Source organism: Metopolophium dirhodum, chromosome 1 (assembly GCF_019925205.1).
Source record: "Metopolophium dirhodum isolate CAU chromosome 1, ASM1992520v1, whole genome shotgun sequence".
In the NCBI taxonomy this organism is placed as follows: Eukaryota; Metazoa; Arthropoda; class Insecta; order Hemiptera; family Aphididae; genus Metopolophium; species Metopolophium dirhodum.
In genome coordinates, this window is record NC_083560.1 from 130903652 (window position 1) to 130929442 (window position 25791).

The following is a 25791-nucleotide window of genomic DNA, read 5'->3' on the forward strand; positions in this document are numbered from 1 at the left end:
CCAATTTTGCTTTTTAATTAACTATTGTAGATTATAGTATAAGTTCTTAGCTTTCTAATCATGTATAATTTATCTGCCTTTAGCTGCCTTTGCAATTCTAGAAATTTTATTACCATAGAAAATATATTATTACTTTATGAGATAGGTACCTTGAAAATTAAAATATTAAGTATTACATTAAAATTGTATGTTCAACAAGTTAATATAAACGTGTGTGTATATGTGTTTAAGAATAAAAATAGCTTTAATTATATAAATAATACATTTCTGAACTTAAATTCTAAATTTAATATAATATATTATTTCAGACAATGTTTGTGAAAAAAAATTGACGTTTAAGACACTGTTTTCGCAATTAAGAAATAATAGACCTTTGTCACCTCAAAACATTGATTCTAGAAATTATTTATTGGATTTTATCATACAAAATTACGGTTCTAAAAATTGGGATACAAGTTATATAAAAAAAATGGTCAGGTTGTAATCGAACTTTGAACATATTTATGAATAAATATAAAGAATGGTTAGAAACAGAATTTAAATTTCCTGATATAAAAAATGATCAAACTTCAAAAACTGTAGGAAGGCCATCAAAAGAGTTTTCTGACTTAAAAAATAGAACGAAGAGTAAAAGAGTTAAAGCCATCGTTGATGGCCTAACTACACCGGAATTAATTTTTGCAACTCAAACAAAATTATATAAAGCTGGAAAACGAGACTGTGCAGAATTATTAAAGAGGCAACTATAACTCCAACCAGAGCTTCTAAAATAAAAACAAATATTAAAGACCATAATAAACCAATAACATATTCTGATGATGAAGCGCTTTGTTGTTTAATTGATAAACGACTTACGAAAAATCAATATATTGGATTGCGATTGGAAGCAAAACAGCGTAATGCTAATATATATCCATCATATAATAGTATTCTTCAAGCCAAACAAAGATGCTATCCAGATAAATGTTTTGTATCAGAAAGTGCTTCTAATATACCTTTGCAAAATTTACTTGATCATACTATTCAACGAATATTTCAAATACCTACTATTCAAATTATTTCACAATCTTATAATTTTGAAATGATTTATAAGTGGGGTTGTGATGGCAGTGGGGGCCATTCAAGGTATAAGCAAATTTTTAAAACGCAACCTGATAAAACAGATGCAGATATAGTTATGGCATCTTTAGTTCCGCTTCAATTAAGATGTAAAAGAAATGAAAACTACTTTACTATCTGGGAAAATCCTCGATATTCCTCAACAAGATTTTGTAGACCAATTATGTTTGAGTATATAAAAGAGTCTAAAGAAAGTACGAGACGATTAGTTGATCATATTGAAAATCAAATCTACCGATTATTTGTGTTTCCCATTGACTGGTGTCCTTATCCGCGACTGCAACGCGCGACAGATAATTTGCCGTCGCGACACGCGACAATACCGCGACGAGAGCAGTGTAGCGCGACGCGTCGACGATTCGTTCTCGAGGTCAATATGTCGGTTATAGCATTTACACCACAAGAAGATGAACTTTTTATTGAATCTGTGCGTAAATATCCAGAGCTTTATGACTGTTCACACATGCAATATTTTAATTTAATAATTAAAGATTCAAAATGGAAAGAAATTTCCCAAAATATTGGAAAGTCTGGTAAGTAGTTAATATGTTTTCTTTATTTAAATAATAAAAACGACTATTTACAATCTGTGTACAAGAAATACAATAAACAATTTATACTTAATAATGATAATATTTATATTTTTATATGATAATAATTATATAATTTTATACAATACGATAATATTTAATAATAATTATGTTTAACACGTTTAACGCCACAACGGGTATTCAATATTATTTATAACATTGCCCTGGTCGCCGGTGTCGACAAGTATAGTGTACACATTGACAGTTCATAATTTTGACTGGCGATAAGATGTGATAAACATGTTGTTTATTGGGTTTATTTCGTTATTTCTATATTTAATCATATTGCTATATGCCCACAATATATTATAATAGTAAAATGAGTATTTCTGTACAATATAAAATAAATAATTATTATATTTATAGTCGAAGATTGCAAAAAGCGTTGGAAAAATATCAGAGACTCTTACAATCGTAATAAAAGAAAATTGGGTACGGGTTCTGAAAGATCGCTAAAAAAAAAGTGGCCTTTGGCGGCACACGTATCTTTTCTAGATAAAGTTCAACACGAACGAAGGTAATTAGGCATTTATACATTTTAATACAATACTTAATAAATTGTATATATTTATATATATTTTTTGTATTTAGTTCTTCATCAAATATAAGTGTATCTGAAAGCGCATCTGTACTACATGAAGAAGGAGAACTTGACATAGGAATAGGGGAAGAATTTAACGGAGGAACAGAAGAAAAAGAAAAAACCACAGATAGTCCACGACGTATAAGATCGAAGCAGGACAAGTTGGCAGTCATTCTTGCAACAAGAAATGAAGAACAAAAAAAGTTAATAGCAGCTATTCAGTCTCAAAATGAGACAATTTTAAATAGAAAAATGAATGAAGATGATGAGATAGATTTATTTTTCAAAAGTTTGGCCATGACTGTGAAGAAATTACCAACCAAAGGTATCAATGAAATAAAATTGAAAACATTAGCATTAGTGGCTGAAACTGAAGAAAAATATGCTGCACAACAAACAAGAAATATTATAACTCAAGGATATTTTAACCAACCAAATGAAAACTCCATACATTTACAAATGTCACCTTCAAATGCATCAACTTCAACATATGGTACATCTGAAAGTTCACAAGGTTTTACAACATACAATTTTGATGAAAATATATTATATGAATAGATTTGTTATTTGTTTATTAATTCTTAACACATTCGTGGACAGTTGAAATTCCCGGAGCGGAAATAAACTACTTATAAAAACGCACTTAATTATTACTGCTATAGCAGTAGTAATTTGGGTACTGCTATAGCAGCACTGTCCCACTACATTGTTGTTTACAACTACGTACATCACTGCGTTGCTATAGCAGTATAATTATATTTTAAAAATAATATAATAAAAATAATGATTCAACTCAACCTGGTTTATTTTGTGTAATAAATTTTGAAAAAGAATATTGTGACATAAAAAATAAACATAAAAATGTAGTCTTATATAAATTGAATCAATACAATATAAAATAATGAAATGTTTTTTTACAACATATTTTTGTGAAAGTCTTCAAAACATGATCCCGGACACAGTGGAATATTGCAAACTTTACATTGATACTGGGTTTGTTTTCTCACGTTTTTTTTTGTGCATATTTTGCAGTTTTTGAAGTAATGTTTTCTTTTATACAGTGGAGGTAATGGGATTTTTTCTTGGTAGTGTTGTTCTTCTTCTGGCATTGGTAGTTTGTTTTTTTGGATCTTTTGGTTTTGGGGCATTAAAAATTTGATTAGCTGTTAAATCTATTGGAAGGTTTATCATATTTTTTATTAGAATATCGCGAAATTCTTTAAAAGTCATAGAATTGCAACCAAAATGTTTTTTGTATATGTAAAAACTATTCCACACTGTAATATCTAACAGATGAAACAAAACTTTTTTGTACCATCGTGATTGTTTTCGTGGGCTGCTATAATATTTTACCATTTGGTCTGACCTATCGATACCACTCATGTTATTATTATACTGAATAATTTCATTCGGTTTTTTTTTTCATTTCCAAATCGATTTTTGGATGATAAAAGTTGTGGTTGGTATTTTGTAGTTATCGCTAGTACATCCCTTTTATCTTTCCACTTAGATACATAAATTTTTCCTTGTCGACGCCAAATATAGTCTCCAGATTTCAACTTTTTTGTGGTTACGCATTTTGGGTTGCCTTTACGGTTACTGCGTAGTGTTCCTGTTGTATGTGTTTTTCGATGTAGAAGTTCTTTAGAAAGACTTATACTATTATAATAATTATCCATAAAAACTGTATGTCCTTTATCAAGAAATGCTTCCAAAATACGAAAAACTAAACTATTTATTTTTGATGTAGAACCGACTTGAATTTCTTCTCTTTTTCCTTTATACATCTCCATATTTAGAACAAATCCGTCGGGTGTACAGAGCTCGAAAAACTTTGTACCATATCTTGCTTTTTTAAGTCTCATGTATTGTCTAAATAAAAGGCGACCACGATGTAATAAAAGCGATTCATCAAGTGATAGACATTCGTATGGAATATATGCAAGTTGAAAATTATTTATAAGTTTTTTAAAAATTGGTTCAATTGTTTTTATTGGATCATATTTTGTACTATTTACTTTTTCTGGGTCATTATATTCGACACTAAAACATCTCAAAATCTGTTCAAAGCGTCTACCCGACATAGTTCTCGATATGATAGGATGATAATAGAGCAGATTGTAAGAGAACATATCTCTGATTACATAAAATTTCACGGATCCAGAGAGCAAACAAATGGCCAAAAATGTATATATTTCCTCCGCATCAACTTTTTTAAACTCAGCTGCACGACAGTGTTTTTTATGTGGACGAATTTGTGAAGTTAATTTTACACCATAATTATTTGTCGAGGATACCACCATATCAGTTATTTCACGTGTCCATAACATTTCGAATATCTGTAAAGGATTATCTTTTGCGGAATCAGGTATATTTAGTTTGATTCCTGACATACTATTGTCAAATTGGAAGTCTGGTATATCTTCCCAATTCTCGTACCATTGATCATCATCATCATTGTTATTAGCATTATTATAATCATCATTATCACTTGAACTTACCTCAAACGATTCATTACTTGTGTCACTTTCAGTATTTGTAAAAGTATGAGACGGCCCTGCTCTTGGTGACGAATCTTGTCTCGTACTTGGTAACGAAAAATCTGGGTCAACATCTGAATCATCTTGATCAGAAAAATCAGACGAATCAAACGACTCATCTAAATATTTGCGCAATTTATCGATATTATTACGTGACATATTCAGACACCTATTACGTACGATGTTTATAATCGAACTGAATACTTACACGGACAACTATGCATTTCTATCGGTTATGGTTCGAATATATGGTGTAGACATTTATATATTGTGTTGTATCATTATAAAGCAATAATGATATAGCTAAATTATAAATAATAATAATGATATCGAATATAGGGTTCATGGAAATACCAAAAAAAAAAAAACGATAAATAAAGCTAAAAATAACACATATATAATACAGTGCCCAATGCTCTGAAGTATTGCAGTGGGACAGTAAAACATGCTCTTTCATATGAGACTATTGAAATTATTACTGCTATACCAGTACTGTGTTAATTTGAATGGTTTATATTCTACTGCTATAACAGTAGTGATATATGTACATCAACTTTTGAAATTACTGCTATAGCAGTAGCTGTCCACGAATGTGTTAACTATTATTATGTAATTATTACTATACTGTTCAAGACTGAAGGTTATTATTTTATTTTAGTCAAAAACAGATATCTTTTTTTAAATTATATTTATAATCACTAAGATATAATACAAATATTTTTGTTTTGCTTAAATATATATATTAAAAGGTACAGTGTTATTTATAATTTTAAAAAGTATTTCAATAAAATGTTTTATTATAAAGTATTTAATTATTTACAAAATTATTGCCATGGTACAGAGCCTTCATTATTGAAGTATGACTTGAAACGATCTCTTACATCAAAACCTTCAATGTTGATAAATCCACCTCCTCTTGATAATGGTAACATGTTATTTGTTGGTGTTGATTGTTCATCTTCGTAATCGTAAAATGGGTGATTATTTTTTTCCATATAACCAGTTCTCAACATATTGTGCAAGCAACACGCTACCCAAATTAAATCTTCACAAGTTGATGTATCTAAATTTATCGGCTGATAAAACACTCTAAAAACTTGGCTCAATAAACCAAAAGCATTTTCAGTCACTCTTCTTGCTCGACTTAGTCAGTAATTGAAAATGGTTTTTGTTACATCGTCTCTACCAGCTTTCTTTGTATAGGGCTTCATTATATGCTTATGCAGCCTGAACGCTTCATCACCAACAATCACGCGGGGTACGACTATGCTAGACCCAGGTAGTGTAGAATCTTCCGGAAAACCAAATGATCCGTTCAAAACTTGTTTGCCCATAGTTGATTTTAGGAAAATGCCACTGTCACCTTCCTTTCCATAAGAACCTATATCTACTACTATAAATTTATAGTTTCCATCAACCATTGCCAATAACACAATGGAAAAGAAGTCCTTATAATTATGAAATAAACTTCCCGAATTTTTTGGACTACGTATACGTATATGTTTCCCATATATTGCTAGAATGCAATTTGGAAAATTCCATTTACAACTAAATTCTGCTGCTTTGCCTTTAAAATCTACGTTTTTTGGGTCTTTCAAAAATATTGGTATTAATTTTGATTTCAATACAGCCAAAGTTTGTTTAAGAATTCTACTTATGTAGGTGCGACAAATTCGAAAACCAAACGATAAAGATCGTAATGATTCACCCGTAGCCATATATCTACATTAATATAACAAATGTATTCAAAACTATGAATTATTAAATTTTCTATCTAAAACTATTTAGTAGTTTGAACACATACCTCAAGGTAATTGCCAATTTTTCCGCTGCTGAAATGGGGTCTTTTACTCTCCTGGATGATAATTTTGTAAGTTCCAATTCAACTAACGATACCAAAAAATCGAATTGTTCGCGACTAATACGAAAAAACTCTCGAAATTTGACGTTATTTTCGAACAAATGTCTATTTATTAGGATTTTAAAATATCCATCAGAATCGTGGTTTAAAAATAAGGAATCAATTGGTTTCCTTTTTTTAGGCAACAAATACGAAAATAATATTTCATTATCTTCCAATTCATCTTCTAGTAAGTTTAGAATTAATTTATTATTATTCAAAACACACAGCAAGTCATTATCGGACATGTTGGTATCGCTGTACGTCACTCTTTAATAGACATCGGCGTGCTACTGACGAAATTTAGAACCGAGTACCTACGATCGGCCGCGCGTTGGACACCAGTCGGTCATCAGCGACCGAAAAATATAACTGGTCGCGGCGACAGGTCGCGCATTGGACACCGTACCTTTAGACGTCCGATTAATTCAACGTTTCGCTAATATATTATATGCTATATCAAGTCATCATGAAATTAATTCAAAAACATTTAAATTGTACACTTTGGAAACAGCTAAACTTTATGTTAGCCTTTATCCTTGGTATTACATGCCCAGTAGTGTCCATAAAATACTAATACATGGTGCAGATATTGTACATTATGCATTATTGCCAATGGGTAAGATTATTTAATTTAAATAGAATTATAAAAATGTACAGGACAACTTTCTGAAGAAGCAGCTGAAGCTAAAAATAAGGATTTGCGTAAATACAGAGAGCATCACTCTAGAAAATGTTCGAGGTTAAATACAAATGAAGACATCCTCCATATGTTGCTCGTGTCTTCTGATCCATATTTGTCGACAATGAGAAAATTACCGACAAGAACTATAACCCAATTGCCGGATGAAGTAAAATCATTACTTGTCTTATTTTAAATTTATGTAATTCTGATGATATGGATCATGACGATTTGAAGGTTCATGAAGAATTTAGTGAAACTGAGGGTAAAACAGATAAAACAGATGAAGATTTATAAATTAAAAATAATTTGTATACCTACTAAGATTAAAATAAATAAACTTCTTTTTTTTACATTTACATATCAGTTGATTTTTGGGTCACCCTGTATATATAAATACTATATATGCATAGTATATTAAATTGAAAGATATATATTATTATACACACTTATTTGAAAAAGTTTAAACTTGTATATATAAGCATTATCCATTACCTATTAATTTTGACGCGCCAAACTTTCATTTTGGACCACTGTGCGTCGTGGTGTTTGAATGTATGAACGATTCTCTTGTTTACAATTTAATTTTTTATAATAAAAATGACTAATAAAGTTGAACAGTTAATTGTTACAGCTATTGTTAAAGAATATCCCATCATATATAATATGACACTTCCAGAATTCAAGGATATTTTAATTGTACAGTGCAACAATGCAATATGAATATTAATATATTATTATCACATCAACATATTCAACACCCTAACTCTAATTATAATATATTATAATTTTTTGAGAGCTATAAGTCCCTAAGCCTAATTATAATCCTATGGTGTCACAATGTCGACTAGTAATTTTTGGCGAAATATTTCGCTCCGGTTAGGTTAGATCAGCGGTATTTAAAAAGCGATAAATACCACTGCCGCTGCCCGCTACCGCTTCGGTTTGAGCGAACCTTTATACGTTATCTAATCTGTCATATATTCGAGTTAGTGAATCATAATAGGTGGTGGGTACCGGATAATGACTTTGACTAATAGAAATATTCGACATATGGAAATTCGATATACCAAAATAACTGAATAAGTAAGTAAGTATAGTAAGTCCAATACTGAACGATCGGGACTAAAAAAAAAATTTGACATACAGAAACTTCGAGATATCGAGGTTTCACTGTATACATATTATTGAGGATAAGAAGAGAGAATAATATAGATTTTATATTAAATCTTTATTATATAACTAATAAATAAATTATTATTATTTTTACAATCTCTAATTTAATGAAACATTAATAATATGAGCAACCACAGTCCAGAGGACATTTATTGGATGACTAAAATATCCATATAATATAATCCATAGTATGCGAAAATTCACAACGCTTAACCTATTTACACACGCATCCGAAATTCTAGCAAAAAGTATCAAAATACGTATAGAAAGGAATGTAGAAAATTATCTGATAAACGGCCCATATTTTGTGAGAAAGCATAGAGGTACGAGATAAGCAATTTTGGAACTTCGTATACTCATTTGTTAACAAATTTAAATTAATTAAGTCACAGACTTGGCTTTTATAAATCAAGAAAAAGCATTTAATAGTATTAGCTGGAATATAATATTTCCTGCATTGCAAAGAATAGGAATTAAAAAACAAGATTTGGGAACAATACACGTGTTAAACAAGGAACAGACAGTACAATGGGAAAAGCAACAGCAAATTAAAAGATAAGACAAGCAGAACAGGGGTGCACTTAATCATCGCCTTTACTCAACTGTTTTATTAAGAAAATAATGAATATATTTAAAGCAAAACTAACACAGCAAAGAATTGTACAAAGTTAACAAAGTTAAAATAAGTACTGCACACTTTTAAATTTGCTATTACTCATTTAATATTAGCTACTGCACACAATTCTAGGCCCTGTCCTATTAAGTTCTTTAAAGAATTACTAGAAAAACGTTATAACTTATTAAGTTCTTTGAACAATTGCACGAAGAACGTAATAAGCTAATACCTAGGTTCTTCAAACTTTTAACACATAGAACATCACAAAATAAACCGTTATTCGAACTTCGAAAATAACGTAATGAATCAAAATTATTTTTTGCCTATTTTGGATTTAAAATTATTTAAGAATAAATTGTACTTTAATATCAAAATCTAAAACTTAAATTACATCTAGTCCTATACTAATAACTAAGATAAGGATTACAAATATACCCAAACAGCATCATGTAACTTTGAATGAACTAAAGAAGCTTCAGCCAAAATAAATCCAATAGCCGATCATTTATTTTTGACAGTATAAGATGATGATAATATAGGTGATAAGTTATTATGAGTAATAATATAATAACATAATATATTAATTATAAAAATAAAATGTTGTTGCTTTAATAGATATGCATGCTAAAATTTAAGCAATTTAAACAATTTAGTGGGATAAGGATACGATGATTGTAGTGCTATGTCAGGTATTCATAATGGTGTCCAAGCAATTATTAAAAATGAATTTCCTAAAGCTGTGTTTGAACACTGTTCATCACATGGACTAAATTTAGTAATAAATGATTTGAATAAACATGCTGAATCAAAACTATGCTGGAAGTATCAGGTCAATTACTACATTTTTTAGGTTAAGTCCTTTATTTTGCGAGACTAGATGGTCAGAAAATTATAAAACTATAAGAATTTTTAGTGAACATTTTGTTGGGATAGTTGAACAATTAGAAATAATTTCTATGGAAACAGGCGTTGATTCACAAACAAAAAGTCAAGCATTTCAGTTACATAGTGCAGCAACTAAACCAAATTGTATAGTGTGTTTATTCATAATGGCAAAATTTTCTGCTTAACTAGAATAACAAAAGCTAAGATTTTCTGATGACAACAGTGCTGCTCATTCCTTATTTAATTTACACCGAAGTAATATGAAAAAAATGCAGCATGATGAATTTAAAAACATGGGTAGTAGAAATAAATATTTTTTATGAAATTGATAATTTGGTTAAGAAGTGTATGTTATGGTATAATGTGTGGAAAAATATAAACATAAGTCAAAGTGAAATGAAAAATATAAGTTTCATAAGTCTATTAGATGAAGCAAATTTATATCCAGCAATTCATAACTATTGCATTAACTCTACCAGTTACTACTTGTCCAATAGAAAGACTTTTAGTACACTACGTAGAGTAAAAACTTGGATAAAAAATACTATTGGTGATAATCGACTTAATTATGCATGATAGCTGTCCAGTTAGTCAAAACTGTTTGATCTAACCTAGTTTGTCAAAAATCATAAATTAGAATTAATTGAAGAATTAAATAAATAAATGAATTTGGTCTACTACCACACAGAATGGAACTATTATTCAATGATTGAATAGTTATTATTTATAATTATTTGTTAATATTTGTATATTATTTTTTTTTGAGAACCCCAAGTCGTTCGAGGTAATACTTTTATAAAGTTTAATCTTTATGATATTTCTTTTTTATTTCATTATGTTATAGGCTTATAGAGTGTATATATTTTATTTTAGAATATTAAAAGTTTTTATCATTTACACAGTTTAATATGTAAGAATACATTTTTCTAATAATTTATTTTAATCAAGGTTATTTACTATAGTACCTATTATAATATAGCTGTGAGCAGTATAAGCTATGTTTGTTTTTAAGTAAAAAAATAAATTAGATATTTCCAAAATAAATGGTTTGGTAGTTCTTTATTTATTTTATAGAAGCTGGAAACATTTAATTGTATAAGTAACCTAAAATTATAAAATCAATGACTACATTTTATTTATATAAAAAAATGAATTTGTTAATTTAAAGTTGCACATTAATTAAAATTAATACTGTAAGATTAAGTTCTAACTATACATATAATTAATAATTACATTTTTACGTTCCCTACCTATATGATAGGAAACACGTCAAAAACAATAAGGTACTTTATCACTAATCAGATAATGAAACAAAAAATTAAAAATTTAAATACCTTGTCCCCCCCTCCTTGATAAATTCCTTGCGGACTCCCTTGTGATCACTGATGGCATGAGTGAGAATGAAAAGCATGACGTAGAACAAGAAGATAGTGTAGACGGTGTAGCCGAAGAAAAAATAACGCTCAAAGAAGCATTGCAGTTAGCGAATAGACTGAAGACATTTTGTCTCAATAAGAGTGATGCAGTTTCATTGTTATTAGTTAATCAACTCCAGTCTAATTTTGAGGAAATTGCAATACAAGAAAAAAAACAAACTAAAATTTCAGATTTTTTTTCAATAAGTAATTTTGTAAAATATACTTTGTTACGTCTAAATAATTGTAATAAATTATGTAATGATAAACCTAAAGTAAGATATTTTTTAAATAGTCAATAAAATTTAAATTTCCAGACATACATACATATTATTTTATTAATTTTTCTCAATAGCGGACAATTTTTTCGATCCCGTGAGTGTCCGATATTCAGAGGTTTTATTGTGTGTATATATATATATATATATATAGGCAGTATATAATACCGTAAAATAAGTATACATTACAAGAAACTTACAGCAAATAATACATCGGAAGGAATTTTGGTTGTGAGCAACAAAAGTCTTTTTCTAGAATCATCCATTTCAGCCATATTTGATTAAATTTATATCTCTTTTGTATAACTTCTAATACGTTTTTTTTTTAACAATAATAACTATTAAAACAAAATCATTTTAATGGCGTTACCATAAATATTAAGTTGTAAAATAAACAAATCTAGCCACTATATATTAATAACAGAGACACCGTGCAACAAAACCTTGCGCTCTATCAACTTGATCTGCATTGATCCAGCTGCAAGGTACCACATCGACCGATTGCTCATCAATAAACTCAACTATGACAGTTATTTATTTTTGATTTTTGGTTGTATCCAAATATTTTCCTTTTTTACAAGAATCTGTAAATCACACGAATATTTAAGATTAAAATAGAAAAATAGCTTGATAACTATTATACCAACTATGATCAATACTTTGCCACTTCTTTTTGTCTAATTTCTGTCTACAATAGCATCATTATTAGCTTCTTTTACTTTATCAACTTGTGGCCAGTAAAATGTACAATTATTACCTATAAAGGGGTTGTTCTGACTGTCACAATTTAAACATGTTATTGGAATATAAATTATGTTGTTCTCCGAGGCGAAAACAACGGGCATGTATTTGAGGGTTCATTCTAAAACCAACGAAGAAACTAATGCAGTAACCAGATGCATAGAATTTCATAAAGTGGGATAGCATATTCAAATCTTAAACAAACTAGAAATATTTTACCATTTATAGACAATATGTTTTTAATAATACAAAACTTAACTACACAGTCATCTTTTAATGGTTGTAAAATATACAAAACACTGACAAAATCCACAATATTACTAAAAATAAACCAAAAAAGGTAAAATTTCAATTAATTACTCTGCCATATTGTTTATCTAATAAGTAATAACCGTTAACTTTTTAGTCACTATCTTATTATCTTAAAATTAATTTATTAATTGCACTTAAAAAGCCAAAATATGTATAATAATTATTAATATCTCTAGATATGGATACCTTAAGCTAGGAATATGTTATGTAGGTAGTTAAAAAAAAACAAAAATTAATATATTTGGTCGAAAAGGCCATAAAAAAAAAAAACTTCATACAGTATATATTAGAATCTCTACAGTTATTTTCTGATTTTCTTTTTTCCTGGAAATTTGATCTTTTGTGTCGTAAAAACATTCCCTAACATAATTAGACCTCAAGCAGAACGCTAATGGCTACTGGGTTGTCTTACATTTTTTTCACCAGAACAACTAAATGCTATAGCACCTCGTAATTTAAAATTAATATTCTGTATTTGTATTTGTTTTGGTATATTTTTAAGTTTCCATGTATCTCTCTCAAAGTAGTTCTGTTTGACTTTTTGTACGTCTGAATTAATGTTGCTGGAACTAGTTGATGCCGTAAAATCTGGAAACAATATAAATGTATATTTAGTTTCCATATTATAAAATAAAAATTTAAAACATTCAAACTAAAAGTTTAACATTGAAATTGCTTCTACAAAAATAAATTGGTATGAATCTCATTTAATAATATAATAATAATTTATTGCCAGTTAAAATATAGTTCAGGTGAAAAATATACAAAAAGAAAAAATAGAACTAGCATTGCTGTGGTGGAGATCTTAAAGAATCTACCAGAACAAGTAAAAAGAGAAATTCGGATGGATCATTTAAAAGAGCAGTTACATTAAGATGCACGAAAAAAGGATGTCAACCTTTTCAATCAGTACGTAATGGTAGATGTAACAGCAAGTTGACATTACGGGAATTATGGGATTGGTGTGGGTCTACCTTAACCATGTTCAAACAACGGTACTCTGGACAGTACGAAGCAACCATATTGTTGTTGATTGGTACAACTTAAACGTCAGAAAATGGGTAGGCAAGGTTGTATTGTGGAAATCGACGAATCTCTTTTTCAAAGAAAAATTAAATATAATCGTGGACGTTTGTTATGTTCTGATCAAAGACTAGGAAATGAAGATAAAAATATTTATAAAAATAATACTTGTATAATATTTGTAAGATAAAAATAATACGGAAATGAAATACTATTTTTGGTAGATCGCGTACGACATCACTACCCATTTTTTTAAACGTTTGTCAAGGTCCTTATACTTACGTTTTTTGGCTGGATTATTCTCACCTAAATTAATTTTCTCGATTTTTGCTTCTTGCACCCCTTGTTCTTTCTCCAAGAAGTTGATAAATTTCCATATCGTGGTATGGTGAGATCCCAAACTTGTATTAAAAGCATGATGTCAACCCTCAATAGCGTTAGTAGTCCGAGGGAAATCCATAACTACATCATTGTAACAGTTTCACATTTCTAAGGGGAACATTGAATTTTTTCTTCTTCTACGAACTGTACGTCCAATTCAAGTTTCTTCGAAATAATCTACAATTGGTTGAAGAACTTCTTCATTATCAACAAAATATCGGGAATTCAAAAGTTCTTCAAACTTGTATGAAAGCAAGCAAAGAATCGTGGTAAGTTTAAATTTATATCTAATACATTTATCTGTGTGATTAAAACAAAACATTAAGCTAATTACCTATATCAGTTAAAAGTACCATAATATAATAATATTGTTGGATGATATTATATAATAAATAAAATTATATTTCATATTTTTTTTTTTAGGAATGGGTTGAAGACGTTAATAATGTTACTTTAAAAATTGTTAGTATATTATTATGATAACAAATTAGTGTAATTATTATACTTGAAAATAATATTATACCTACATTGTATACCTACTGTATATGAATACAGAATAATATTATTATGTTATTAAGATATTCAGTTTATTGGTTTATCAGTCAACAAGTTAATGCTCATGTTTGGTTGTTACCATCATACCTACTTTAAAATTTGAAATTTGAATTATATTTAATTATTAATAATTATTATACCTCATTACTTATTAATTCATATTTTGTATTAAAACATGTTTTAACTATCAGGATTCTAGCAAAATAATAAATGATCAGGAAAATACAAATATATATTTATTCTATTGATAAAGTTTTAGAAAAATGTAATGAAGTTGAATCAACTTTTCCTGTTGATCTCTTATATTTGGATCAAGAAATTATTTTTTTTAATATTTCTAACTCAGCTTTTAAATTTAACATAATATTGCTTTTATTTGTTTTAGGAATGATGGTCTTGAAAATATCAATGCTAATCATACTTATAATGCTATTGATGCTAGTTTTGCTACTGCTGATGCTTAGTTTTAATAATGGTACAAATAAAAATAAAAGTGTATCTATAAATGATATTGAACACATGGTGAGTTCTTAAATCACACTAAATTATTTTATAATTATGTAAACAATGTAGGTATCGGCTTATTATTTTTTAGAGTGTAGATAAATTATTTGATGGTGATATATGTGAATCGATTAGTTGCAATAGTTAAATATTAGGAACCCCCGAATTCAAGGTAAATATTTATTAAATTATGAGAGAATCCGGAGCTTTTTAGGGCTCCGTAAACCACCTACGACAAAAGGGGAACACTTCTGTCGCGACCTGTGAGCCGCACCGCGTGATGACCCGAGGGCCAAGTCGGTGGAGCTCACAGGCTTTGTACACGCAACGACAATTGAATGCCGAGGATTTATTTAGTTAAGGGGAAATAATATTAAAATAATAATAAGAATGATATTAAGGTTATGAACAAGATATATTGGCACATGTCAAATACAAAATAATATATAATTTGTCGCATGCTTTCCCGGCCCACGGGAGGCGACACACCATATCACTCATGGTGTGTCCTCGCAGGGTTACCGGGAAAACGTGCTGGTAAAGGGGGGACAGGGGAAATTAGGTATATTACGACTTTGACGTGATGAGCATGCAGCATGCATGGTTGATGTTGATAGGAGCTGTCGGCCGCCGCCCGGACCCTCATGGCGGACTTAGCCCATCATCATGGTTGACTACAGGCGTCGAAAAATGTTGACGGCAGTTGACGTGTATTCAACGAAGTCGGTTGGTGAGTCAAAAATGCCTGTGTGCCGCGTGGTTCCTGGGTGGTTGTGTGTTGGTCGTCGAACAGACGGGTGGATGGTCTCGACCGGGCAGGTGTGGAGCCGTGAGAACAACCGTACCAGCCAGGTACAGCGTAGGTGAAAAAGTGAAACGGAGACCCGGCGACGGCGGTGGTCTTATGCCGGCGGTGGTCTTATGCCGGCGGCGGAGCTTTTTAGTGTTGAGTGGGGCAGGTCAGTGTCGTCATATTGCGGGAATACATCATATTTTCGGGGTGTACAGTATTGTTCCGCCGATGCGGTGCCGCCGGACGCGACGAAAGCGCCGACAGCAACGGCGGCCGTGTGTGGCGACATGTGGACACCGTACACTGTGGGTTTGTGGGGGCCAGGGGACAATTATTACATAATACTGCGGTCACTTCTGCATTAGCGCGCGATACTCATAATAATATATAACTAAGGTACGCTCATTAGTGGCAATACGGGTACAGGTATGTTTGTGATATAATAATATTAATGCAAAAAATGCTGTGACGTTACAATTATATAATATTATAAATGTTATGCATTAGCTTTTTAAAAATACTTTTATGGAAATGTTTTATTAAAATTATATAGAATACTAGCACAAATCAAAATCAAGTAAATAATATGGGTACAGATGAAATAAGTCATGTGTCTGGTATCGAGATATCTATGGAGTTGGGCGATTGTTCTGTTGGAAATTTAAACAAAAAAAGAAAAAGTATAAAAGGGGATTCAAGGGAATGTAGAGATTTTATAAAACATAAAAGAAATTATGCAATAGAGTATGTGATAAATAAAGGAGAAGTTGTTCCATGTCGAAAGTGTATACCTTTGTCCAAATGTAGAACTGATTGCAAAAACAAAATTTATCTTGAGTTACAGAAGAAGTTGTTCACAAATTTCAGGTCAATGAAAAACTATAATAAAAGAGTGTCATACATTTCTGGATTAATAACTAGTAGGAACAAAAAAACACAATCCAAAAAAGAGTGCACACCAGAAAAACAAAAAACAGAGTAAAGGTATATCACTATTCTATACCAAAAGATGGTATACTTATTTCAGTATGTAAAATTTGTTTCCTCAAAATATTTGGTGAAACGGCTAAGTTTACAAGAACTATTTGTTCAAAAGAATTGATATTTCTACATTTACAGATAATTTATGTGTTATAACTTTTGACCTTCAACAATGTCTTTCTACTCCATCCTTAGAATCGTCAGTTCCATTTTATAAAAGACAATTATGGACTTATAATTTTGTTGTCCATAACACTTTTACATCAAAAGCTGTTTGTTATATTTGGAATGAAACAATAGCCAAACGAGGGGCAAATGATATCGGTTCGTCACTATTTAATTATTTAAAAAGTTTGCAATCGGATATTTCTCATGTCACAATGTATAGTGATTGTTGTCCGGGACAAAACAAGAATAGCATAATTATAGCCATGTGTATTTATTTTTTGGAGCATCAAGACTATATCAAAACCATTGATCACAAGTTTATGGTACCTGGGCATACAAGGATGGAATGCGATTCTGATCACGCCCGCATTGAGAAAGCTCGTAAACGTTATCCATTCCCAATAAACCATCCTCATCGGGCAAAATTAATAAGTTGGGCTGGAAAAGATAAGTTTACAGTTGTTGAAATAAAACAAAATGATTACTTTGATTTTAATAGCCTGTTGAAAAAAAAATATCAAATAAAAAAAAATTAAGCTGGTAATGCATTTGGTTTTTGTGATGTAAAATGGCTCAGGTACACAAAACAAAACAACATTATTGTACAATACAAAACATCATTAAAAATAGAATATAATTTTAATTACTTAAATATGGCTCGTAGAAAAACTAAAAGTTCTTTATTACCACAAGCATAATATAGTACAACACTTGAAATATCTCACGAGAAAAAAAAGTATCTACTTTCTCTATTAAATTTCATACCATATGTATATCATCATTTTTACAGAAGTTTAAAATCAAAAACCTATATCCAGGATTGATTATATCATCAGAAGATGAAAGTTCCTAAAGCCTATATATATTACCTTAACAATTATAATTTATTTATAATTTATATTATAAAATGTTAAAACTATAATATTTTACTATTTTTTTTTTTTTATTTATGAAATGTTTTTAGAAAATGAAATTATTTATCAAAAAATTGTCTTTTTATATTTTTATATCAGTATATTGATATAATGTTACTTAAGAGAGTTTGTTATTGTTTTATTTATATATAAACTATGAAACATTGTTATCTCTTTTTATTCTTAACTATTAAACCGGAAGAATAAAATATAATGTGAAAAAGTTATACCTACCTATTTAATATCATAAATTATAGATAACAATTAGATGTTTGTCAGATAATTGAACATTTAGAAATAACAATACTAATTTTTAAATTTTTAAATCTAAAACTATGAGTAGGGGAAACCAGGGTAAAGTGGATAGCTGGGCAAAGTGAATAATGTTAATAACTTTTTGAATAGTGGTGATTAATTATTATTAAGCTTATAAGTTGGCAGCACTGTGTATCGTCAATGCCGAGATATTGATTTGATACATTCACTAGTGTACAATTACCAGGGCCAGAAGAAGGCACGTGCGACCTGTGCGACAGCACGGGGCGGCAATTTTTTTTGGAAATTTAGGGGCGGCATTGTTAATAAATAAAAATATATGTATTTTTCAACATAACTCACTGTAAATATAAAATTAAAATAATGCTCATTATATTATTTTAACTGGAACTGTGTCATTTTATGAAGTACCTAAGTAAGCACTATTAGTAGATAATATAATGTGCGGGCTAGCCGCTAGCATTATCGCTCGTTGTGTTTCGCGATTATCTTTGTGGTTTCCAATTAGCAAACATGAACCGAATCAAATCACGACAAAGATCCCCATAAACGTATATACAATAATCAATAATTATCAGCGATACAAACTAGTTTACTTGTGACGAGTAACAACTATCGAACTATACGTACCTAGTATATTGTAGTTTGTCAACGAGCGTCGTAGCGTCAACGATTATAGAGTACGGTGCACATTATTTAGTCAAACAACATTCAACATATCATATTATTTTAATATTTATAATTTGGTAAGTATTTATTTTAATTTTAAATAATTGTACAATTATTAATATTAAGTAGGTAATTTATGTAAATAATAAATACAATGAATTAAGTAAAACCCGTTTTAAAACTATCATATTTTTTTTTTTTATAAGAAATTTACATCATATTTTTTATTTATATAGTAAAAAGTTAAGAAAGCGCCAATATGTCGGATGGTAGACAGCGACTTTCTGGTGCAGAATATAGGAAGAGAAAACGTGAAAAAGAAGCTGTAATTAAAAAACAGTCTAATTCTATCAAAAAATTTTTAACTGGTTCTTCCTCATCATTAGATATTTTAAATGCTGTAGTTGTACAACCTAGTGAAGTTTTTGACTCTTTCTCAGTTATAGATGCCACTGTACCTTCTGAAACTACAGTAGCCAAAAATATAACAGACAGTGTTGTAATGCAACCCAGTGAGGTTTTTGACTCTGTCTCAGTTGAAGCAGTCACTGTACCTTCTGAAACTACAATAGACAAAAGTTTAACAGAAAATGTCAATCAAAATTCCTTTAATTCTTTAATTAATATTAGTACAGACCCTGCTGAATGGTTTTTAATTATTAATAACGACTTTAAAACATTGTTGGTTGAAAAAGGTCCTCCTGCTCCGTTAAATGCAAATTTTGTATTTCCTTCAGATGATCAAGGACGATAATTCACACAATTTCATTACAAACGAAGTATGAGTAATGGAGAAAATGTCACAAGGACATGGCTTGTATACTCTATTTCCAATGACGTAATATTTTGTTTTTGCTGTAAACTATTTGATAATTCAAACTCTAAGTTGGCTTTAGAAGGTTATAATGACTGGAGGCATTGTACACAAATGTTAAAAGGACATGAAACATCAAAAAATCATTTGACCGCATATAGTACATGGTTAGAATTGTCATTGAGGTTAAAAAAAATAAAAACAATTGATGATGTAAACCAACGTATTTTAGAATCTGAGTGTAGGCATTGGAATGAAGTTTTACAACGTATCATGTCGGTAGTACAATTTCTTGGTCATCAAAATTTAGCTTTTCGTGGATCATCTGATCAGTTATTCAAACATAATAATGGAAATTTTTTAAAATTAATTGAACTTATGGCTAAGTATGATTCTGTGATGGCTGAACATGTAAGAAGAATAATTAATAATAAAAAAAATATAAGCCATTATTTAGGAAAAGATATTCAAAATGAAATGATTGATTTATTAGCTCAGTCTATTAAGTCTCGCATAGTTACTATGGTTAGCGAAGCGAAGTATTATAGTATTATACTAGATTGTACTCCTGATATAAGTCACTCGGAGCTCATGACTATTATTATTCGTTTTGTGTCAATTGAAGATTTAAAAGTTATCATCTGTGAACATTTTCTTGGTTTTATTTCAGTTGAAATTAGTACTGGAGAAAATCTGTGTGATGTACTTTTAAACATATTACGTGAGCTGAATATACCTTTGAGTAATATGCGAGGACAAGGATATGACAATGGAGCCAATATGAAAGGTGTGCACTCCGGAGTCCAACGGCACATTCGAAATATTAATCCACGTGCATTTTTTGTTCCTTGTAGTGCGCATTCCTTAAATCTTGTTGTAAATGATGCCGCAAAATCTTCAAAAAAAGCTGTAGGTTTTTTTCATATAATTCAAAAAGTATTCAACTTTTTTTCTGCCTCAACTATTCGTCGGCAAATTCTTTTGAAACATGTTAAAGAACTAACACTCAAACCATTAAGTCAAACCCGGTGGGAAAGTCGAATAGACGCACTTAAACCGTTTCGATATTACATAGGTGAAATCCATGATGCTTTGTTTGAAATATCAGAAAATATAAATGTAGATCCAATGGTTAAACATGAAGCTGAATGTTTATGTAATCTTATTAAAACATTTAAATTTATTTGTTCTGTTGTCATTTGGTACGACATACTTAATCATATAAATCCAATCAGTAAATTAATGCAAAAACCAAATTTTGACATATCTTTAGCTTTGGGCATTTTAAAAACTTTATTCAAACATTTAAATGAACTGAGATCAGAAGAATCTTTTGAGAAAATGATTATAGATTCAACAGCACTTGCAACGGAAATGGGAGTAGAGTCTGTTTTTGAGAACTCACGGGGTAGAATTAAACCACGACGTACTCGTAAACACTTTGATTATGAACACAACGATGAACCAGTTATTGACCCAAAACAACAATTCAAAATACATTTTTATTACTTTACACTTGATGTAGCTATAAATAGCGTGAATGATAGATTTGAACAACTAAAAGAACATAATAACAATTTTTCGTTTCTGTACAATATGAAAAAACTAAAAAATCTTACACATGAAGAACTATTAAAACATTGCAAAGACTTACAAATTCTTCTTACCGATGGTGATTCAACAGATATCAATGGAATTTAAATGGCCCATGAATTAAAGTCAGTATCAGCTATGGTTGATGATAACTTAACACCTTATGAACTCTTAACATTTGTGATAAATGCAGGTGACTTTGCACCAAACCTATCCATTGCTTTACGAATTTTGCTAACATTACCAGTATCAGTGGCAACTGGGGAAAGAAGTTTTTTGAAATTGAAACTTATCAAATATTGTTACGCTCAACAATGAAAAACGAACGACTTTGTGATCTAGCCATGATCTCAATTGAACACGAAGTTGGTCAAGAATTAACAGAGAAAAAGTTAGTCGACGATTTTGCAAAGTTAAAAGCAAGAAAACATTTGTGAATTATGATTTTTTATTGTTGTATAAATTATATATTAATTGTAAATATTAACTACCATTTATTTTTATAAATGTAAATAACAAACTTTTGTGAAAAAAATATTTAGTGTAATAATGTAAAATGTAAATAAATAAATTGATTATTTATTTCACTGTTTGAACTCCTACAATATAGCCCAGCTTATAATTCATTTTATTAATTTTGTATTAATAATACTAATAATACTATGTACTAATTATATGGCAAAAAGTATTGAAAGGGACGGCATTTTATTAACTGCACAGGGCGGCAAAATACTTAGCGCCGGCCCTGACAATTACCATAAAAGCGTTTAACCAAAAATAGATCAATTTCTTAAAAAATACAAGGTAAGAAATTAAGCTTTTTTTAATAATATTTATAAACTAACATTTTAAACGTAGTTTATTATGTTCATAATTATACTAAGTTTATATAGTTATTAAACATAAGTTCCTAAATCACGTATATTAAAAAAAAAAAAATGTATTTAAGAAAAAATCAATCTGGGCAAAGTGAACAGGGCAAAGTGGAATCATCCACTTTGCCCGTATACTCATATAAATATTTCAAACTCATATTATATTATATTTTATATTTTATTTTATTTAGATGGTGTCCAACTATAAAAGAAAAACAAACCGGGGTAGTTGGTCGGAAGAAAATTTAAATATGGCAATCTATGAATGTAGAAATGGTACAAAGATATCAACTGCTGCATCTTTGTATAATATTCCGTTTACAACATTATACAGACGACTTAAGTCGGGCAGAAATAATAAAAAGCTGGCACGATTTCGACCTATATTTTCAATTACACATGAAAAAGAACTTGTTGAATATTTAAAAGAAATGGATGCAGTGTTTTATGGGCTAACTAGGACCTAGGTATGATTTTAAAAATCTTGTGTATTAATTTGCCAAATTAAATAATTTACAATATCCTAATAGTTGAGATAAAAACAAATCAGCTGGAAATGATTGGTTAGTATGTTTTTTAAAAAGAAATCCAAGTACAGTACTCCCTCGTTAACACGAACACGACGGGACCACAAAATAACCTGTTCGTGTTAAAAAAATTTGTGTAAACCGATAGGTTTAACACGAATTTGTTCGTGTTATCAAAGAAGGTTAAATCTAATACGTTATTTTACACTCAAATACATTTTTTTTATTAAGTAATCTTCAAAATAAAAATTTACATTTCTTTGGTACATACTAAATATAAACAAATATTTGAAATATTTTTAATTAATTAATTACTACGCTACATTACATATATAAAGAAATATTTTTAATACATTTTTTCAAAAAAAAATTAATTTAAAACTCACGTCGGTTTAAAAAAGTCAGTGATAGGTTTCTGTGTGAATGTAACTTCATAGTTTTCTAAGCACTGTTTTCTGATGCTGTTCAACTGGTCATCAAATTTGCAATCTAACTCTGCACTGGTTTGGGAAAATTTTACGAGGGTATCAAAGGCTGCCAACACATCAGCCCGAGAGGGTTTATCTACTGGAGGTTCAGTAGGTTCAATTTCTTGATCTGAGATTTCGGGGTTTTCATCTTCTCCATCTTCTCCAGCATTTTCATCGCAGATATCGAGATCATTATCCATTTGTATAAAACTTGAAAAAGTTTGAGCATTTTCATCAGAAGTTACAGCTAACAATTTATTCCAATCGTCCTCAATTACATCCTCAATGTGTATTTCGGGGGTTAAGTTGGCGTCGTTTTCAATGTTCCAGGCTTTCTTAAAACAATTACTGATCGTTGTTGCAGTTACATCATTCCACGATACAGCCATTGCCCTCATCGCTTGTAAAATATTCCATTTTACACATGGTTGATCGGAATCAAGGCATAACAGTGCATGGCGTACAAGTCTAGTCTTGAAATATCGTTTAAAAGCTGCAATTATCCCTTGATCCAGAGGTTGTAACCTGGATGTGCAATTTGGAGGAAAATAAACTATTTTTACGTTTGGCAATTCCAGATCTCCAATATTATTATGGGCACTGCAATTGTCCATAGTCAAAAGTACATTTCTATTCTGAAGTGCCATTTTTCGTTGAAATTTAAGTAACCATAGGCGAAAAGATGTTGAATCGACCCACGCGTTTTTTTGATTAGTGTATTCGAATGGAAGACTAAGCTTATTTACGTTTTTAAAGCATCTGGGGTTTTGATATTTGCCTATCACCCAAAGCTTGAGTTTTTCCGACCCAGTAGAGTTGCAGCACAACACAACAGTCAATCTCTCCTTACTCTTTGCACCCCCATGCGACTTCACTCCTTTAAAATCCAATGAACGGTCGGGCAATAAATTATAAAAAACACCGGTCTCATCAATATTGAAGATATCATTTTTGCTATAGGATTGCCTCACTTTTACGAACCCTTGAAGCCATTTATTTACGTCTTCATCTGCAACTTTATTTGCCTCGCCGCTCAAAACATGACAAGAAATATTATACCGTTTTTGAAATCTCCATAACCAGCCATCAGAACACGCCATATGCTCAACGCCATTGGAAGTACAAATCTCTTTTGCTTTCTCCCTCACAAGTGCACCTGATAGTGGAATGTTGGAGTCTCTGGCTTTTTTGAACCACTTCAAAAGTTCCTTTTCAACGTCTTCAAGCATGGGTTTTCGTAGACGCTTTGTACTGTTGGTTGAACCAAGCGCAACTGCTTCGTCAATCTTATCTTTATTTTTAATAATTGTTGATAATGTTGATTTTGGAATGCCAAATTTTTCCGCGATTTTGGTTTTAGGCAGTGTACCTTTTTCGACTTCTACTAAAATTAGTTGCTTAGTTTTTAGATCTATAGACATTTGCTTCCTTTTCAAACTCATTTTGGTCAATCACTAACGACACCAACAAAGTCAACTGACCAACTGATTAATAGAGCAATTATTAGTTTAAACGAGAGCGATTATCGCAGAACTAGATTGCACACATACAAATGTACACATGTATACATATGTATGTACCTACAATAGAGAATATGTACATACATAGTAGGGATAAGATAAGATATCGATAAAACTGTGTTATAAAGATTAAATTACTAACGACTAGTATACGAGTAATAAAACGAAATTAGATACATATGTACAGATTGACATTTTTCTGTTCGTGTTAATCAACAAAACGACAATATGGTACCTAAAATTTGTTCGAGTTTCGTGTTAACCGAAATAATTCGTATAAACCGAGGAAATAAAAAAACCCCTATCTTATAGTATAGAGCCTTTCTCTGGACTGAAAAACCGGTTCGCGTTATACAATAATTTGTGTTAACCGAGTTCGTGTTAACGAGGGAGTACTGTATTGTGCTTAGGACTCCAGAACCTACATCTGTGGCTCGAGGTAGAGGTTTCAATCGCCCTCAAGTTGAACGGTTTTTTAATCTCCTAGATGAACAATATCAAAAATATAATATTGATGCTACTAGAGTGTATAACATGACGAAACAGGAATATCCACAACTAATATCAAACCTCCCAAAATACTTTCAGTGTGTGGAAAAAAACAAGTAGGTATTATTTCTAGCGCTGAGAGGGGAAAGTTAACAACTGTAATTTGCTGTTGTAACGTGGCTGGCTCATTTATACCTCCCTTTTTCATATTTGCAAGAAAAAGAATGCAAGAAAGATTATTAGATGATGCACTTCCTGGCCCTAAGGGTTATTATTCTTCAAGTGGGTGGACTAATGGTGACATTTTTTTAATATGGCTTGATTTTTTTGTTGAAGTTGTTCGCCCTTTTCCAGATAAAAAAATAATTTTAGTATTGGATAATCATGAATCACACAAATACT

General features: G+C 30.3%; 5 protein-coding genes and 1 pseudogene across 5 annotated transcripts in view; 3 read left to right on the top strand and 3 right to left on the bottom strand.

Moving 5' to 3' along the window:
- Positions 1-12059, bottom strand: part of LOC132953790 (uncharacterized) — a 39146-nt gene extending 27087 nt beyond the window's left edge. Inside the window, exon 1 of the mRNA XM_061026131.1 lies at positions 11985-12059. Within this exon, the coding sequence (XP_060882114.1) occupies positions 11985-12059 (75 nt within the window). The remainder of the gene's footprint in view (positions 1-11984) is intronic.
- LOC132936583 (transcription factor Adf-1-like) lies at positions 1496-2927 on the top strand. Its single transcript, XM_061003322.1, has 4 exons — positions 1496-1652; positions 2076-2226; positions 2301-2806; positions 2893-2927. The coding sequence occupies exons 1-4, from the start codon at positions 1496-1498 to the stop codon at positions 2925-2927; spliced, it is 849 nt and encodes a 282-aa protein (XP_060859305.1).
- LOC132936587 (uncharacterized) lies at positions 5657-6980 on the bottom strand. The gene is made up of 3 exons (XM_061003327.1): positions 6637-6980; positions 6008-6554; positions 5657-5908 (listed from the first exon to the last, which is right to left on the bottom strand). Exons 1-3 carry the CDS (start codon positions 6978-6980, stop codon positions 5657-5659), a joined length of 1143 nt encoding a protein of 380 aa, XP_060859310.1.
- Positions 6979-7711, top strand: LOC132936600 (uncharacterized). Its single transcript, XM_061003356.1, has 5 exons — positions 6979-6992; positions 7040-7065; positions 7121-7351; positions 7393-7583; positions 7652-7711. Exons 1-5 carry the CDS (start codon positions 6979-6981, stop codon positions 7709-7711), a joined length of 522 nt encoding a protein of 173 aa, XP_060859339.1.
- Positions 12060-19360: 7301 nt separating the features above from the next.
- LOC132953791 (zinc finger MYM-type protein 1-like) lies at positions 19361-21616 on the top strand (annotated as a pseudogene).
- Positions 21617-23292: 1676 nt separating this feature from the next.
- LOC132953792 (tigger transposable element-derived protein 6-like) lies at positions 23293-24822 on the bottom strand. Its single transcript, XM_061026132.1, has one exon. It carries the CDS (start codon positions 24820-24822, stop codon positions 23293-23295), a length of 1530 nt encoding a protein of 509 aa, XP_060882115.1.
- Positions 24823-25791: the final 969 nt, after the last annotated feature.